This window comes from Heliangelus exortis, chromosome Z, assembly GCF_036169615.1.
Source record: "Heliangelus exortis chromosome Z, bHelExo1.hap1, whole genome shotgun sequence".
NCBI lineage: Eukaryota > Metazoa > Chordata > Aves > Apodiformes > Trochilidae > Heliangelus > Heliangelus exortis.
In genome coordinates this window covers 19,221,633-19,235,922 of record NC_092454.1, presented here as the reverse complement: position 1 = coordinate 19,235,922, position 14,290 = coordinate 19,221,633, and the positions used below count along the sequence as shown (strand labels likewise).

Genomic DNA, 14,290 nt, shown 5'->3' with positions numbered 1-14,290 from the left:
TGACATGTCCAGAGCTTAGAGTTTTATTTTATGACCTATTGTATGGACAACTAAACAGCAATAAGCAGTAATAGAAACAGGAGAGCCAAGACAGAACCTAATTATGTAAATGGTTGTTTTTTAAAAACTTCACCTCGGCATCCAGTGTGAAGTATCTTCATGGAAATACAAGCCTGCAGGTTTCTAAATGGTAAAGCTACAGCCTTCCATTATGTAAAATTATTCAGGAAGCTTGATGTACACATACAGTAAGTATTTTAATGACATAGATTTCTTCAGTCTGCAATCTGTTAATTCAGTTGACGACAGTGTAGTAATTAGAAAAAAGTTCTTCTCCTTGTTTGATGTCTCTGAGAGTGACAAGCACGACACATCTCAGGTGGCTGTAAGAAAAGGAAAAGCAAAACATGTGGAAGTGATCAACTTTATTTCCCTTTTAATTGTTTTAATTCTTCATCGCAAAGAGCTAAAACAATGGCTTTGTCTAGATTACTTTTGGGAGTGATATACATAATGCAGGCCAGGGAGGCTGGAAAAACAGCACCGGAATACAGATAGCAAAAATAATGAAACCAAATATAACAGCTGTGTGGGTATGCAAATAATGTTTCCACTCATACAGTTCTTCTTAAAGGAGAAGACTTAGTCAAGTCAGAAAAAATGACACATACACACAGGAAGAGAAGCTACAGCAAAGTTCATAAGGCAGAATCATTCCTCCAGAGACACATACCCACAGGTGCTACTTGGCTAAATTCACTCTCAGCCAAACAGTGTCCAGAAAGACAGATCTGAACTGCACCAGAGACCTGCTGCAAATTCTCTATAAACCCCATGCTGAAATCAGTGGCTGGCAAACAGTTTTCTTACAGACAGATTTAGGAACCCACACCCCAAAACTGCCTTTAAGTAAATGACCATCCCTTAAAGCTGAAATATCTGTTCTAGGAAGGAGAGCACTTTCTTCTGATACTGGTGTACACGAAAGAAGAGCATTAACCTAAACCTAAACCCACTACCGAGAAACTTATTAGTAAGAGGCCATTTTGAAATAAATCAAACAACAAGATAAAAAGTGCTGCAAACTGTTTTACAAGACAGAAAAAGATGTAGAAACCAGATTACCTAAGCTGTTGAAGTTTAGTCTTACCTCTTCTTTTATTCACATTTGTTTTTCTGCAGATTACAAGTGTATTTTAAACCTAGCCTAAAAAAATCTTAGTTTAATCAGAAAAGCCATTTCTCCAATGGGTATGATAACTTTCTCCACCAAATTGTGGAGTTTTAATATAGCTCCAGAATCACATTTCAAGTCTAGATGATCCACTCTAAAATCCTTATAGATCCTCTAGATGATTATTTACAATTTCTTAAGTGTGTTAAATTCAGAATCAACATTGCAGCTTACTTTCTCACAGCTTCAGAGCTGTTTTTGACTACACCCCAGTGCAGCACGCTCATGCCCTGTCATACTGTCTGTCCTTGCTCTCCCCTTTTTTCCTTGGACATACTCATCAGTCCATTTTCTCAGATTTCCAAGCAAAAATCTGAGAAAGGATCCCACATGTTTGGATTTCTAAAAGAGGTGGATTTTCAGCTCATAGTGAGAATGTTGCAGTTGTGCCATTTACCAAATGTAACATGTCTTTATACTGCATGGTATTTCACTTGTGTCAATACAAACTAAGTTTACATTTCTCCTTGCAAATTCATCTGCTTTGAAGAAATTTAAATCTCATCTACCTTAGAAGGGCCATGGATTACTACCTAAATTTGAAATACACACTGAAAATACTCAGTACTGCAATACAAGGAAAATATAACCCGTGATTTATGGAAACACACTATAATGTCACCACTACTTGTAAAACCATGTCTTCACAGCTATGCTGATCTCATTTGCAAAGATGTGGGGAAAAGAAAAAAAAATGTAAGTTTTGTGAATCACCTAAACTTAGTCTATTAAAAAGCTAACTCTTCCATACAGGTACACAGTTTTGTATAATTCATCTTCATATGGAATATTATTCTTAAACCACGTTTGCCTTTTTTACACAAACAGTATGCTTTGTATCATCAAATCTATCGATTCTTTGATTTGCTGCTAACCTTTCTATGTCATGGCTGTAGAGGATGTTTGGAAGATACTGTTTCAATTCTACTGGAAAACATCCTGGCACATCAAACTCCTGATAACACACATTAGCTGCTTTTTCTAGAAGAAAAAAAAAACTCTGTTATTCTGAGAAAATCTTAGATAGGGTTAGACACATGTAAAAATATCAAATGTACTGCTGCAGAAGTACCAAATGTTTCAGCAAGTCTTAAAACCATGCCTCTGTTGGCAGCTATTACACTTCTCTAAAGCTGAATTTTGAATTTATTTACGCAAGAGATACACAGCCCACTCTAGGAGCCTTAATTCATGCTTACTGCATTAAACAGAATGACCAGATCATCAGCATGTGCATGAAAGGGCACAACTTGCATGACACCAGGGGTAGCCTACAGCATTGCTGATGTTGTTAATATACAAGTTGCTTTTACAGTTAAAAAAAAAATCTTTTAAAAATTTTTCTGTTGGCAAAATATGGCATAAATAGAGCCAGAGAGAGAATTACCATTTGTCCAGCAGAAAGGAATTTTCTTTACATGGATTTTTATGGGACAGACCTTGTCCGCATACCAATCAATACCTAGTTCACTAATCCAGCAACCTTTCTGGATGCTAGTTGGAGGCAGGGTATCTCTAGTGTAATCCAGGTTCTGAAAGCCACTCAGAAGCTACATATGGTAGCAACTGACTTTCTGTATGTCACCCTTCCCAGGAGTTATTGCCCTAGACGTTAAGAGCAACACATACCATGTGAAACAGAATTAATAGTTCCCGTCTCCATGTCCAACCACTATATCATAGCAACAGGTTCCTAGATTTTGTGCATGGATGTAAACGAGTCTAAAAATGTGTTATAGTCCAAACTGAGCACAGATGGACTCTTACTGTGTCACAGTGTGCATGGTTTTCTCTCAAGAAGTTTGCTGGAACCACAGTGGGGAACTTGATCTGCAACTCTGCACTGGTTCAGTCCAGCAGACCTTTACCAGATATCCTTTCCCATCTCACATTTTGGGATGTCTGCCTTTCATTCTACATACGAGGAGGGAGAGTGAGGGAAAAGCACAAGGACATTCAAGGCATTGCTGCTCTGAAGGATTCTAACACCCACCTGCTACAAAAGGCCTCATAAACTCTTCATGGCATAACTTCTTGTTTTAAACAGTACTATTGTTCCCCGAGATCAGTATCTGATTAAGTAATTCATATCCATAAAGAAAAACTCAAGCTCGGAATAGTTACCTGGCAACTTACCATGTGAGCAATTGTTAACATACTGTCCCACTGCCAGTGGATTTTGCAGGGCAGCTGTAAGCCAGCTCTCATCACTCATTTGAAACGGGCCAAGTTGATCTCTCCTGCTGCAGGACCTGAAATACCCGACAGCATTAACATCAATCACTGCTCCCTCACTCAACAGGTTACCAATACTTCCTCTTGTAGATATGGCCACTGTTACTGGGTAGAAGTTAGAGCTGTCCAACCCACACAGGAGACAGGACAACACTGGGATAGGGGATGTGTGCACACAGACCAGCACCTTGATGATACTTCAGACAGTACATTTAATCCCACTTGAATGTGGTGTCTTTCAGACTCTTCTGGAAGAACCCACATAAAACCACCACCTACAAGTCCAGAAATTGACATCAAATGTTAACGTAACAGAAGTGTCAACATATCTTTTCACCTCTGAAGACATGAAGGCTCATCACAGTATCAACTTCAGACTCACTCTCAGAATAAAAATCTGCTACTGGTAGGTATTAGTATTCAAATTAGGTGGTATTTTAGGTCAGTTTGCCTCTTATTTTCACCTCATACTTAAATATGAATTACTGCATATTTTAAGGTAAGCTAAACCTTTTAAAGCTAGAGGAAGAGGAGTCAGAAAGTTCAGACTGATCATTAGGATAAGGTTCTTCACAGAAGGTGGCTGGTCATTGAAACAGGCTCCCTCAAGGACTTGCACCAAGCCTGTCAAGAGTTCAAGGAGCATCTGAACAATGCTCTTAGTCATACGGTTTTTTTAGGTAGTCCTGTGAGGAGCACAGAGTTGACCTTGATCTTTATGGGTCCTTTCCAGTGTAAGGTATCAATACTAATAATGGCTACTGCTCCCTTCTTAAGTGTTGGTCACCCCAGCAAAAGTCACCAAATTCACCCTTTTCATAGTATGAAGTCAATTGGAAGATTTATTTTTTTTTTAACAACATCTACTAAGCAGATTTGAGTAACAGCTCAGAATTTAAAAAATATTGTGCTACATCCTGCTCCTATTAAAACTTTTCTTTATAGGAAACAGTTACTGCACATCAAAATACATCTCATTGGTCCTACAGATGAAGACACAAGTATGTAACAGACTGTCACATCCAGCAGTTCTCACCCTTGTATTGCTTGCTTTATGAAGCACACATAGGTGGATGACATTCAAATATACAGCTTAGGGTAAGAGAAGAAGGGACTGAGACGATGAGTAGCACAGCTTTAAGTTGAAAAATCCCTGTTTCTTTTTGACTGCTTACCTGTACACTGATCTTGATAGTCCTTTATCATTCCCATCAATAAGGATGCCATCTATGCATCTAAAAATAAAGGGATTGCCAAGGGACTGGAAAAAGATAGGCTCATGCTTTCTGTATACTGTACCTGTTGCAAGACAGACATGATTATTTCAGATGAAAGGAAGTGTCAGAATGTGCTTAAAAGTATCATCCAGTCCCCTCCACATAAACTTTAAAGGACAGTTAATAACATTAACACTTGTAAATATAAAAGCTCTCAGATTCATCTTTGTGGGACAGAAGAAACATGGACATGAGCTGAGATACTGCAAAGACAGAAACCACTGAAGAAACTATTATTTGACAGGAAGATGAGGCATCACTGTCAATTGGCCTGCTCCAGAGAAGAAAAGGTCAAGTCATGTTTGCTCAGTGAAGTGCAGCTGAAGATCCCCACCTGTTTTGTTACCATCTGAAAAGCACAAGTACAGACTGCAAAGAACCTGAAATGTCGTGTCCCCTCCCACCACCACCTTGATCGGATTTTGTTTGATACAGGAGAGGCAAAATGCCAAACCAAAACAGACAAATCTTTTCAGCAGACCATTTCCTAGATCCGTGGATAGGACTTAACCTGCTCTGGGTTCCAAGTACAGAAAAGTGGTCGCAGACTAGCTTCCAATTTTTCAGTTCCACATCCTTCACACTCACTACTTCTTCAGCAACCCCCTGCAGAAATCTTTTGTTGCCATCTCAGGAGCTACGCAAATGCTCCCCAACAGGCTGCACTCACTGCCAAACAACAGGCAGGAGAGAACTGATCTGTTCTCTCCCCAGGGTCCTTGCCGCAGCTGGTAGCCCGGCAGTTTCCTTTATACCCCTGAAAAAGGAATTATTTCAGTGGCTCATCATTTTGTTTTACTAGCTAAGGAGACTCTCATTGAGCCTACACTCACACTTAGCATGTGTCTGGAATGTGAAGCAAGCTGCAAGGTTGCAGGCTCATTCTCTGATTGTACCCTGACAGTGAGAGAGTGAACCAGCCACTGGTCATGGCCAGACATGTCTGCTCTGGCATGGCAAAATATGCTCTGGTGCCCAGTGCTTGGCCTGGTCCCAGTCCTGCAGTGCTGGAAGAAGCTAGAGACTGCAGGCAGGAAACAGTTCTATTGAGAGATGATACAGAAAAAATCCAAAGCATTTCAGCGGAGCTGTTCTAGCTTGGCCATACTGGAAGTATTACAAACGTTTTCAAGAAAGGTGGACAAATAAAGTTCCAAGAATTGAGGAACAGAGAAGTGCTGATTTTCCAGACACACTTTATGGAAGAGTTCTGCTAAGCAAGGGTTTTATTTTCATTCTCCAATTTATTTTTTTTCGTGCTCTGGAAAAGTTCATAGTCTTGTCTGCTAATCTGTGTGGAGATCCCAAAGCCTCTTTTCCAGATCCTTATCTAGAGGAGAAACTCCAACTGTTCATCATCTACTTGAATTTGTTCCCATCCATTTGCATTTAAAGACTGTGGAACAATTTTTCTAGAAACTGAAAAATCAGGACCTTCAGTACTGAAAGCTTTGATCATACAAATTACCCCCCAAATAGAGTTTGTTTGGTTTTTTTCCCCAAAATAACTTTAGTCAGTTCATACAGAAACATTCTCATCCACTTTAACTTGTGGTATTAAGGAATGACAGAAATAAAACCCATAAAGTAAAAATTAGTGTCAAACCTTAGCATTCTGTAAGTTACTCAGAAAAAGGAAGGCTTCATTACCAGGATACATAGATACAAGCGTCCCTTTTGGTACAAAACCTTTGGAAATAAAGACTCCAGTTCCAGCAGATAACAGGGAACTTCTGTCTCGGGTAACAGTGAACCCCAATGTATTAAAGAGAACTTCTTCTGGACTAAACACATGTTGATTCTGATGGTTATGTGAAATAAATTTTGCTTGCTTCTTCTCAACAGTTTGTAATTCTAAATATTTACACTTGATTGCTGGAAGTAAGGCCAAAATATGTGCATGTCTGCTGTAGTCATTTATGAACAGAGCTTTAAATATTTTCAGTAGTGTTTCAAAGACATCTTTGTCAGAGATAATTTTGTCTTGGGAGCCCTCAGGAACATAACGGAGGGTCCTGTAAAGAAAAAAAGTATTTTAAGGTTATTTTTTTCCTAAATAAAATACAGATGTGCCATTTTACAGCAGCAACATATATGCACCATTGTTTCAAACAAATCTGAACTCTAAAGATATTTTTTCAAGCCTGTGATGTTATAAAACCATCACCTGGTTCATTTACAGGAGGACAAGTAGGTTAAACCCACTGAGCTCTTAGTGAAAAACATGCAAAAGATCAAATATTAGTTTATAAAAATATATACAGCTGTCACGGTTTTGTTTAGGATAGACCTTATTTTATTCTTAGTAGCTAGAACAGCATTTTATTTCCTGTGCATCACTTGCTTCTATATTCTATTATTTTCTTTTATTTCAAGCACTATATTGTTTTTCTCTCAACCCTTCATTTTCTTTATCTTTTCTACTCTCTCCCCCCGGCCCCGGAGGAGGCGGGGAGAAACTGAAGGAGCGACTGCGTGGTCCTTAGCTGCCTGCCGGGTTAAAACCACTTCAGTAGTTCATTAAACTTGAAACCAGCCGAAGACGAGCATTATACTGACTAGGAAGATTTTACTTTATGCTACTTTTAACACTGCCGTAGTCATTTAAATTCAGTCACGACTTTTAGCTTGAGAAGAGCAAACATGTCTTGCCGAAAAAACCACAAACAACCTATCTACTTTGAACGCTAAATAGCGCTTCAGCCTATCCAAGCATCAGTTTCATGGCAGCGAAGGGACACAAACGGCAGATCCACTGAGGCAAGGCCCTCCCACGGACAGATCGCGGGTGGCTTCGGCCGCGCCCCTGGTCACTCCCGAGCAGAGGGATGAACAGTCGCGGTCACGGCAGCTCCTCGCCCCCTGAGGGGAGCGAAGCTCTCCCCCAGCTTCAGCATCAGCAGCTCCAGGCCGGAAAACCCAGCAGGTTTCCTGCACCGCCAGCCGCCGCCTCACCCCGCCGGAGGGCAGAAAGGGCGGCGGGGCGGATCATTCCCCGCAGCAACCTCGCCGCTGGCGCCCAGGGCCTGAGTCTTCGCCTCACCTACGCTTGCGGCGGAGATTAAGGGCCAACCAAGGCACGAATCGGTACTTGTAGGCGTCCCAACGCCTCCTCAGGCTTCGCAACATGGCGGCCCCCGCGCTAACCGCCCACCATTACCACCGCCTCCTCTCTCCGCCAAACGCGCCCGCGCAGCCGGCTCAGCCAATCCTCACTTCGGAAGAGAGACCTTTTTTGAGTACGGAGCTGCCATTGGCTGGCGCACGGTGAGCTGTCACGGGGCTATCGGCGGCGCTGGGGGTGAGGTAACGGTCCCGTAACTGCCGGATAGAGAGTTCGGGCGTCGCTTAGGAGCATAAATAATGCACGTCTTGAGGTAGCAGATGCCCTGTTTTTCCACATATCGCACCAGGTGCAAAGCTGGTTAAGCGCAGGTAGTACCAAGGCATGGTTGTGAAGGCAAAATAAGGAACAGCTGCAGACGCTGGTAAAAGAAAACTCACATCCCATGCTGCTGCATGTAGTTGCACACCCCCCTCTCTGCAACTCAATAGTGTTGCATGATGATGTATATTAACAGTGCCCTTCCATGTTTATTAAACAACCCCAAAACCCAGAATTTGACAGCAGCTGAACCTCACCCCTTGATGGTCCTGCCCTCAGGAGCAGTTCCTGGACCGTGAGATCGCCTTTCCACATCTGCCCTGGACCTGCCTCCAGGGGTGGTGTAATGGTTAGTCTGGTTAGGCTCCTAGATGATCCACGTTGTAAGTGGTGTTGGATCAACAGCGCAGAGCTAAACCTGGTGGCATTTCTGTTGCTGAATCATTAAGGTTGGAGAAGACCTCTGAGACCAAGTCACACTTTTTGTCTAGTATTTGTCCCCAGTGACAAGGAGATGGGTGTTGTGCTTTGCAGCACCATAAGCAACTGCAGCTTAAAGCTGCAGCCTACTTATTGGTGTAATGAAGCCAGACAGAAGGGATATATTAGAAATCATGAACATTTACCACCTGAGTGGATGTGGGGTGGGGGCATAAACTCATTTGGTAGCGCATTCTAATGTTATCTGTAAAACAAACAAGTATTGTGGAGAAAACAACTGATCAGCAACTGGGATTCAAAAAGTTGAGGTCTCAAGAGTAATATTGTCTCTTGGCTGTTGTTCTCTTTTCTTTGCTGAGGTACCCACTTTCACAAAACTTCTGATTTAGATGCTGTTTGTTATATGCAGCACTAATTAAAATCTGCCCCTGTGAAAAGTTATTGGGAAAACGAGAGAGGACAGCACATATCTTATTTTCTAAGAAGACTAGTTCATAAAATATTGCATGAAGCTATTGTGTAAGAATTGGGTTTGGAGTGATCAGAGAAAACAAACCTCCAACCCCTGTCAAACCCTCCTATGTCTGACATGGAACTCGACGAGTTTGGCAGTCTGGGCAGCAGGCCCACCAGAGCAATGAAACAAGCAGAACTAACTTCCCCTCTCAAAACCCTATAAATATTTATAAATTGCCAGTTGATTTACTCCATATTCATTTTAATTCAACCACTGTTGGCCCTGCACATCTTTTCCCCAAACAGGAACTCGCATTGCAAGATGTAATAATGGAGGGAAGTGAAAGGAACAATCACAGTGGCAGTCTCAAAATGCTTCCCTGCCATCTGCTGGGGCTCAAATTACCAACTTGGAAGTTCTGGATTTCAGCAGCTGTGTGACGTACTGAGAAACTACGTTGTAAGCTGCATCCAGTGTTTGCAAAGCAGGACTGACACATTCCTGATGCAGCTTAGCAAGGATGATTCAGCCATGAGGGAAATTCGGTGTCGTGGGAAGCCAGAACAGCCACGCATAAAAGTTGCCCACTCAGATGATGAAAACCAAATTATGTGATCTTCAGGGACACTCCCACATGTTCTGGAAGCAACTGATACCTTTCAGTGAGGACTTGCAAAGACTCAACACCACAGAAAACACAGAATATGTTATTCCTACCAGAGAAATCAACATGGGCATAGCTTTTACTATACATAGCTTTTATTGCTTGTAGAAGAACTGAATGTGCCCTTTGTTGATTAACACATTTGGTCTGGTATTTACTGCCAACTGCTGGGTACAGGTGATATCTGCCATACCTTGGCCCTAAAAAGGAGAGTTCTAGAGTAAGTCAAATGACGGAATACAGATTACACTCAAGTTACCTTTTATTTAATCCTTGTCATATATTTTCCTTCTTGACATTTAGTACATTTTTCTGATTTTATACCCCATATAATTTACCTGAAGATCACTGCTGCAAGTTTTTGCTTGTAACTTGGTATGTTCATCTGTTTTCAGAAAGTCACGGAAGTAAAGGAAACTACACAGAGAATGACCCTTCAAAATTTAGAATATAGTAGTCACAAAAGGCTATGGAACACTTAAACATAACCATAAAAAAATCCTGATTTTAAAAATATTAAAAAACAGGAAAAAGACAAGCAACTGAAACAAGCCCCAGCTTTGGAATATGTATTCAGATTGAGCACATGAAGAAAAGTGTATGTTTGCATCTTAAATCACAAGCAACAGAATACTTTATCTGAAAAAAATAAAATCGCAGATTAACTTCCAATGTACATGAGTATCTCCAGAGCTGATCTAACCAAATCTGCTCACCTGATTCGGTAATTAATAGCAGTATTGTGAAATTTGCACAATGTTTCATCTAAGGGTGAAGGTTCATAAGACACAGTATTGCCGTAAGAAGTTCCTACCTTTATTATTGATCAGAAAAAATACTGTCTGTTGCTGCCCTTTATATTATCTTTTTCTGATCCATCTATGATATAAATCAGTATTGGCTAATAAGATGATTTTGTGTCATTTAGTACTACAAAATAAGTCTTGATATATCAAATTAGATTTTATAAAATTCTATGTGAACAGTGCAAGGAATATTTTTTTTCACACCAGTAATCTATTATGTTTACATTACAATAAGCAAAGGACAGCATTTTTTTCAAAAACTTTTATTTACTATAAAGACAAAAACCACCAAAATAGGTACAAATTATACTATATAAAATTGGTTTGATGGGGTAAAAACTTTTAATTAAAATATCTTGATATATTTAAAATAATAAAGGATACAATGAAGAAGCCAAATTTATTAACCCAGAGATTTCTGTAAAATTTGCTTGCACAGTAAGGTGCTAATAGAAGTTAGCCCTTAAGCCCTGGAAGTCTTAGGAATCAGTCACATAGCAAATATAATTTCATTGTGAAAGTGAACTTTGGTAGAAGAAACTCTATAGGACACCTGAGGTAGTAGAAATTGGAATAAACAGCAGTAGACGTTATTTACAACTTAAGTACCAAATAACATTAAGAACACAAAAAATAATTACACAATACAATTTTCAGTCCAGCTTTGATCCAAAGAAAATAAGAATATTACATCACATCTGCATTTTAAAAACACCACAATTACCAGCAAGCTGAGGGAAACGCAAACAAACTCAAATGCATTTGGACACCTAGAGGCGGTTTGAGTTTGAAATGTGGTAGGCATGGTGATCTACAAAGTAATACTGATTAGCTGAGGTTCATCAGTTTATACAGTTTACATTTCTGCCAGAAACAGTATTACAATCTCACAACCAATCTTCCAGTACATGAATTGGCAAGAGTGCATCCTTTAAAGCTTGCACATAAGAAAGACTTAGAATGAGAAACTCTATAAAGTGGTCAAAAAAAAAAAAAAAAGTCAAGTACAAAACAGTTAAGAGCTACCAAACTTCACATTTCAGTATTATCATTTTAACTCTTCAAAGTCTGCCAATCTTCCAAAACAAAGGAATGTAAAATTTCCAAAAGAAGTATATTCACAACTAATGACACTGCTTTTTCTTTTAATTCATATAGGCACTATCATTCCTGTAAACTTATCGAAGATGTTTTACTTCCAATTTGTATTGTACATTTTGAATGTACTATAGCTTATTCAGTTTGTCCTGAGTCTTTGAAAATAACCAATTCTATTTCAGTCCAACAACCTGATTGGCTTCTGAAGAGTTAAAACATGAACAGTATTTTTTCCAAATGCATTAAACACAATCAATATTTGATTAAAAAAGATCCCCATATCTTAAAAAAAGCAAAAGAAAAGCTGCCATTTTCCTTCAGAATTACATGCATCAGAATCTAAAAACCTGCCTTTAAAATAATTTTAAAAACTTGTTTAAAAAAAACCACACCTGCTAAAAGCGTTAAGTTTTGCACTACAGGTGAAGCTTTACTTCACATTTTAGTTTGTCTTGCTTTTCAAGACCAACTTTTTTCCTTGTTAAAATAAATACCTTTCTTTCATTACTTTTAACATTTGCAAATTAAATTATTACTAATGGCTACAGTAAATAGATGATGTACTGCAGAAGGAAAACAGCAGGTAAAACTTATCAGTAGAGAATGTAACCTCACTTTTGTTACACAAAGAATGAGATTTGCTCAAAGTTGGCACCTGCTCCCTCTGAAATACAGGACAAAGTCTCTCCTAAACTTTGACAGGAGCTGAGTTTGGGCCTTTGACAAGAAACTTCTCTACCTGACTTACCAGAGGAAACAGCTATATGAAAAGAAGGCTCAACAACATTTAGCATGATTCAGACTAAGCTGTTTTATGCAGAACAATCTTGTTTTGTTTTTAAAATAATCTATACTATCAGAGCCTTCAACACTACCTTGTCAAAGGTAGCATTTTATTTTATTCCAGATTTCCAGTAAATCTGTTTTTAGAAGCTGTGTCAGCTGGGTGTTCCATGACACAGCTTGCACCTTTTTCTAAAAAACTATTTTAAAAGATCCCCATTTCCCTGAAAGTTACAAATACAATGAAAACAAACTTTAATTTCAAAAGAAATTACATGGCCAGCAGTAAATGCACAGTGAACCGCAACTGCCTGCTCTTACTTTAAAGAAGTAAAAGTTTTTTTTTAAAGTATCCATCAATGTAAGTATCCAAAGTTTGGATTAGTTACACAGAGAACCTTGTGTAATCATAAAGGAACAGATACAGAACTTTCAGCACTTCAACCAGTGCTGAAAACTGACTAACTGCAGAACTCTGATTACATCTACATGATGTGAAATGGAAGAGTGATTGCTATATTAAAATAGATCCTGAGCCCCTCAGCTGATAATACGGCTGAAAAAGTGCTCCAAATATAATAAGAATCACTTATCCTCTAAATAATCATGCAGATTTAGGGGAAAATGCTTTTGTGCTCATGTGGAGCCAGACGTCTGAAAAGGCACAGTTTACAAATCGCTGCGCAAGTTGTGAAATTTTGCTTATTGAGCTTAATTAAATATCTTGATTTGTCAATCACACAGGGAAAGTCCTCAACTGGCCTTACATCCTTGTTGTAGCTATCATGAAAGCCAGAAGAATTATACAAGTTGCTGTGGTTAACTGAACTGCAAGACAGTTAGTGTATATTCTGTAGCATCTTCTTCATATAAGAGCCTTATACATAAGTAACTACCATGTAGTACGGAAGACTGGATGCTTAAGTAGCTCCCTTGATGGGGGTCTGTCCTGAGGCTGAAGTTCTAAACACCGAAGAGTCACATCTTTCAAACCAGGAGAAAGATGTGTAGGGATTGGTGGAGCAGTAGTTGCACTAGCAATCTGAACAAAGAGAAAATAACTTTAGAAGTCAGTGATTCTTAAGCCCCCTCTGCTACCTCAAGATCTTCCACAAGCTAATAATTTTCAGCTGATGACATATATTTATCCCTTTTTTCACTTAGAATATTTTCTAAACAAACTACTTAAGAGTAAACAGTAGTAGTTTGTTTACAACAGATCATCCAGAAAAGGGAGGGGCAATTTTGATACATAGTATGGAATAATGGAAATAGCTTTCAGCAAAATCTGAATGTGAAACATCAGTCTTTTACCAAAGGACATTCCCCACTATGAAAACACAAATGTTTTATGGCAGTAAAACTTCTCTCATTTTACAGGACTGTTGGAGGGAGTTCAAATATCGCTCTTATGCTAGAGTCAAGATAAACTCTATTACATATTTTTTTCAGCCTCTACATTATGCATGTCTGTCTTAGACTAGAGATTTTCCTGCATATTATTGTGTTGGTAGCCTTTTTTTCCCCTTTCCAAGAAGCAAGTATGATTCTATTGGCTTGAGTATTGATTCTGTACTAACAACTCCAATACAAGAAAGAGCTATTGCAACAAGCCCTATACTTCTATACACTTCTAAAATTCACATTGCTGTGAATGAATCAGTTATTTGCTGAATAAGAATTTAGTCAACGCTTTTTGTAGAATATTTGTAGCAACAAAATATCTTACCTTAAATATCAGAGCAAGATGATTGGAGTGTTTCTCTGCATTCCAGGGGGGTTTAGCACAAGCCATTTCTATGACAACACAGCCAACGCTCCAGACATCACAGCTCCTGCCATATTGCTGACCTCTCAGAACCTGAGCAGACAGACCAAAGATAAAATTATCTGCTTCAAAGTAATTCAGA

At 39.2% G+C, this 14,290-nt stretch overlaps 2 protein-coding genes across 4 annotated transcripts in view; both read right to left on the bottom strand.

Moving 5' to 3' along the window:
• Positions 1 to 7,932, bottom strand: SETD9 (SET domain containing 9). 2 transcript variants are annotated; one of them, XR_011723451.1, is made up of 7 exons: positions 7,790 to 7,932; positions 6,397 to 6,761; positions 4,645 to 4,768; positions 3,371 to 3,486; positions 2,110 to 2,215; positions 1,409 to 1,576; positions 1 to 383 (listed from the first exon to the last, which is right to left on the bottom strand). XR_011723451.1 is itself a non-coding variant. In XM_071731948.1 (6 exons), exons 1-6 carry the CDS (start codon positions 7,873 to 7,875, stop codon positions 296 to 298), a joined length of 885 nt encoding a protein of 294 aa, XP_071588049.1. In that variant the 5' UTR covers positions 7,876 to 7,932; the 3' UTR covers positions 1 to 295. The 2 variants fall into 2 exon arrangements, 1 of the variants encoding a protein (XP_071588049.1); XM_071731948.1 differs by lacking the exon at positions 1,409 to 1,576.
• Positions 7,933 to 10,746: 2,814 nt separating this feature from the next.
• MAP3K1 (mitogen-activated protein kinase kinase kinase 1) overlaps positions 10,747 to 14,290 on the bottom strand; it is a 54,606-nt gene continuing 51,062 nt past the window's right edge. For both annotated transcript variants that reach the window (XM_071731980.1, XM_071731979.1), the window contains exons 19-20: positions 14,110 to 14,241; positions 10,747 to 13,422 (exon numbers count right to left, since the gene is read on the bottom strand). In XM_071731980.1, the coding sequence (XP_071588081.1) occupies positions 13,273 to 13,422; positions 14,110 to 14,241 (282 nt within the window). In that variant the 3' untranslated portion in view covers positions 10,747 to 13,272. The remainder of the gene's footprint in view (positions 13,423 to 14,109; positions 14,242 to 14,290) is intronic.

Coding starts and splice junctions, on each gene's coding strand:
- SETD9 (XM_071731948.1), bottom strand. CDS start 7,875: ATGTTGCGAAGCCTGAGGAGGCGTTGGGACGCCTACAAGTACCGATTC. Junction 6,762..7,789: donor AATCTCCGCCGCAAGCGTAG/GTGAGGCGAAGA, acceptor TTTTCTTTACAG/GACCCTCCGTTATGTTCCTG. Junction 4,769..6,396: donor GCTTGTATCTATGTATCCTG/GTAATGAAGCCT, acceptor GTCTTGCAACAG/GTACAGTATACAGAAAGCAT.